The sequence below is a fragment of the Perkinsus marinus genome, assembly GCF_000006405.1.
Source record: "Perkinsus marinus ATCC 50983 genomic scaffold scf_1104296941296, whole genome shotgun sequence".
Classification (NCBI taxonomy): domain Eukaryota; phylum Perkinsozoa; order Perkinsida; family Perkinsidae; genus Perkinsus; species Perkinsus marinus.
This window is the reverse complement of record NW_003212563.1, coordinates 1-1,726: the sequence shown is the minus strand read 5'-3', so window position 1 is coordinate 1,726 and position 1,726 is coordinate 1. Positions and strand designations below refer to the sequence as shown.

General features: G+C 48.4%; 1 protein-coding gene across 1 annotated transcript; it reads right to left on the bottom strand.

Moving 5' to 3' along the window:
• Positions 1 to 13: 13 nt before the first annotated feature.
• Pmar_PMAR007105 (ATP-binding cassette transporter, putative) lies at positions 14 to 1,211 on the bottom strand (the record flags this gene model as incomplete). The annotated part of the gene is made up of 3 exons (XM_002781836.1): positions 1,097 to 1,211; positions 700 to 1,048; positions 14 to 638 (listed from the first exon to the last, which is right to left on the bottom strand). Coding segments are annotated over exons 1-3 (1,066 nt in total), but the record flags the coding sequence as incomplete, so codon positions are not given.
• Between the last annotated feature and the right edge of the window lie 515 nt (positions 1,212 to 1,726).

Sequence of the window (1,726 nt, the reverse complement as noted above, 5' to 3'; positions counted from 1 at the left end):
ACAGACTTGTTACGGATCATGTCCCTGGCGTCACGGAGGAAAAGCTCTTTCATTTGCAGTGACATACTAGCTGGCCTCGACATCGCCTTGAGCGGTGGAGCCTGAACACCCTTAGCTCGAGACTCTTCGATCCTAGGCATAATTTCGGCTTCGGCCCTCTTCTTATAGGTAGCAGCAAGTCTCTCTATCTCTTCCATCGGAGCAGTCTGGAGCTCAGAGAGAACGAAGTCAGCAGGGTTGCTGTCTGATGGGCATTCCTTGTGTGCAGTATCCTCGATGAAGGTCTCGAGATCAGTAGTCGGGCCCAAGTACACCATTCTACCGCTAGAAATAACCAGAATGTTATCAAACATAGAGTATATCTCACTTGACGGTTGATGGACTGTTACCATCACGGCTACACCTGACCGAGCCAGGTCCTTGAGAACTTTCATAGTAGTTACAGCAGCATAAGAATCGAGGCCAGAGAGAGGTTCGTCAAGGAATATCATCTGCGGCTTGGAGATGAGCTCCATCCCAACCGACGTGCGCTTTCGCTCGCCGCCGGAAATGCCTCTGATCACGTCGTTACCCACCACGGTATTTTCACACGAAGTCAACTGCAACGAATCTAGGAGATCCGTGACCAAAGCTTTGACCTGCGCAGAAAGGAACCATCTCACGAACACGAAGGCAAAAGCCTCGTATTTAACAGCTTACTTCAGCCTCGCTCTGATCATGCATCCTCAGACGGGCTGACATCTCCAAGATCTCCCTCGGGGTAGCAGTGGCCGTAAGATGATCATCTTGCATGACATACGCTATGTGACTTCGGAAATTGAGAGGATCTTGAACCTTGCCGTTGAAGGAGATTTCACCGTCAAAAGTTCTGCCGTTCCCACGTAGGCTCTGCCGTCCACCCAAAACGTTCATCAATGTGGACTTGCCAGAGCCGGAGGGACCAAGAACAGCTGTGAGCTCTCCTGGACGCACCATTCCAGTGCAGTCAATGAGAACCTTTTTGTCTTTTATACCAAAGTTGACATTAGTCCACTCCAGAGTCGCACCACTAAATTGACAGCAAATGAACTATTAAGGAGACCTCAAAACGACTTACTTCATTTTGGACCCGCTAACGGAGAGCGATCGGAATTTCTGCAGACCAACGGTGCTGTCTTCCGAAAATGCAGTTGAGAATTGAGAAGCCATGACCTTATAAGTAACAACAACTTTCGTAGACCAAAGCGTATACAGTACGTATGATCACTCTGCAAAACGAAACAAACAGTGATTGAAGGAAGAAGAACGACAGACAACGCCTGCCAATGGGGAACTTTTGAGGAGTGTCTACGAGCTTGGAGAGACTCAGTCGAAATCCCAACGTGACTGAGTACTACACCTCTAGCATGAACAGAATTATCACTCAGATAACATAGTAAGGAATTACAGCAGATACGAGAGAACACACTACCCCGTAACGCGGATGGGATAGGGAATATACAGATCGACCGAACGACTCGGTCTGAGGACTAACAGCCCTAAATGTACTGACGCGCTGCTGTATCCACGGCTTAGTACACGTACCGAGCTCTGCGTTTCAGAGCAATAGTAGCCGTGACACGCAGTATTATGAGCATTGCAAATAGAATACCTACATATAACCCAACGAGATCAGAGTGGATGTCGTTGGTCTCATTCAGGCGGGTCATATCGAATCCGAATTCGTTGAAGTAGGCCAAGGAGACAC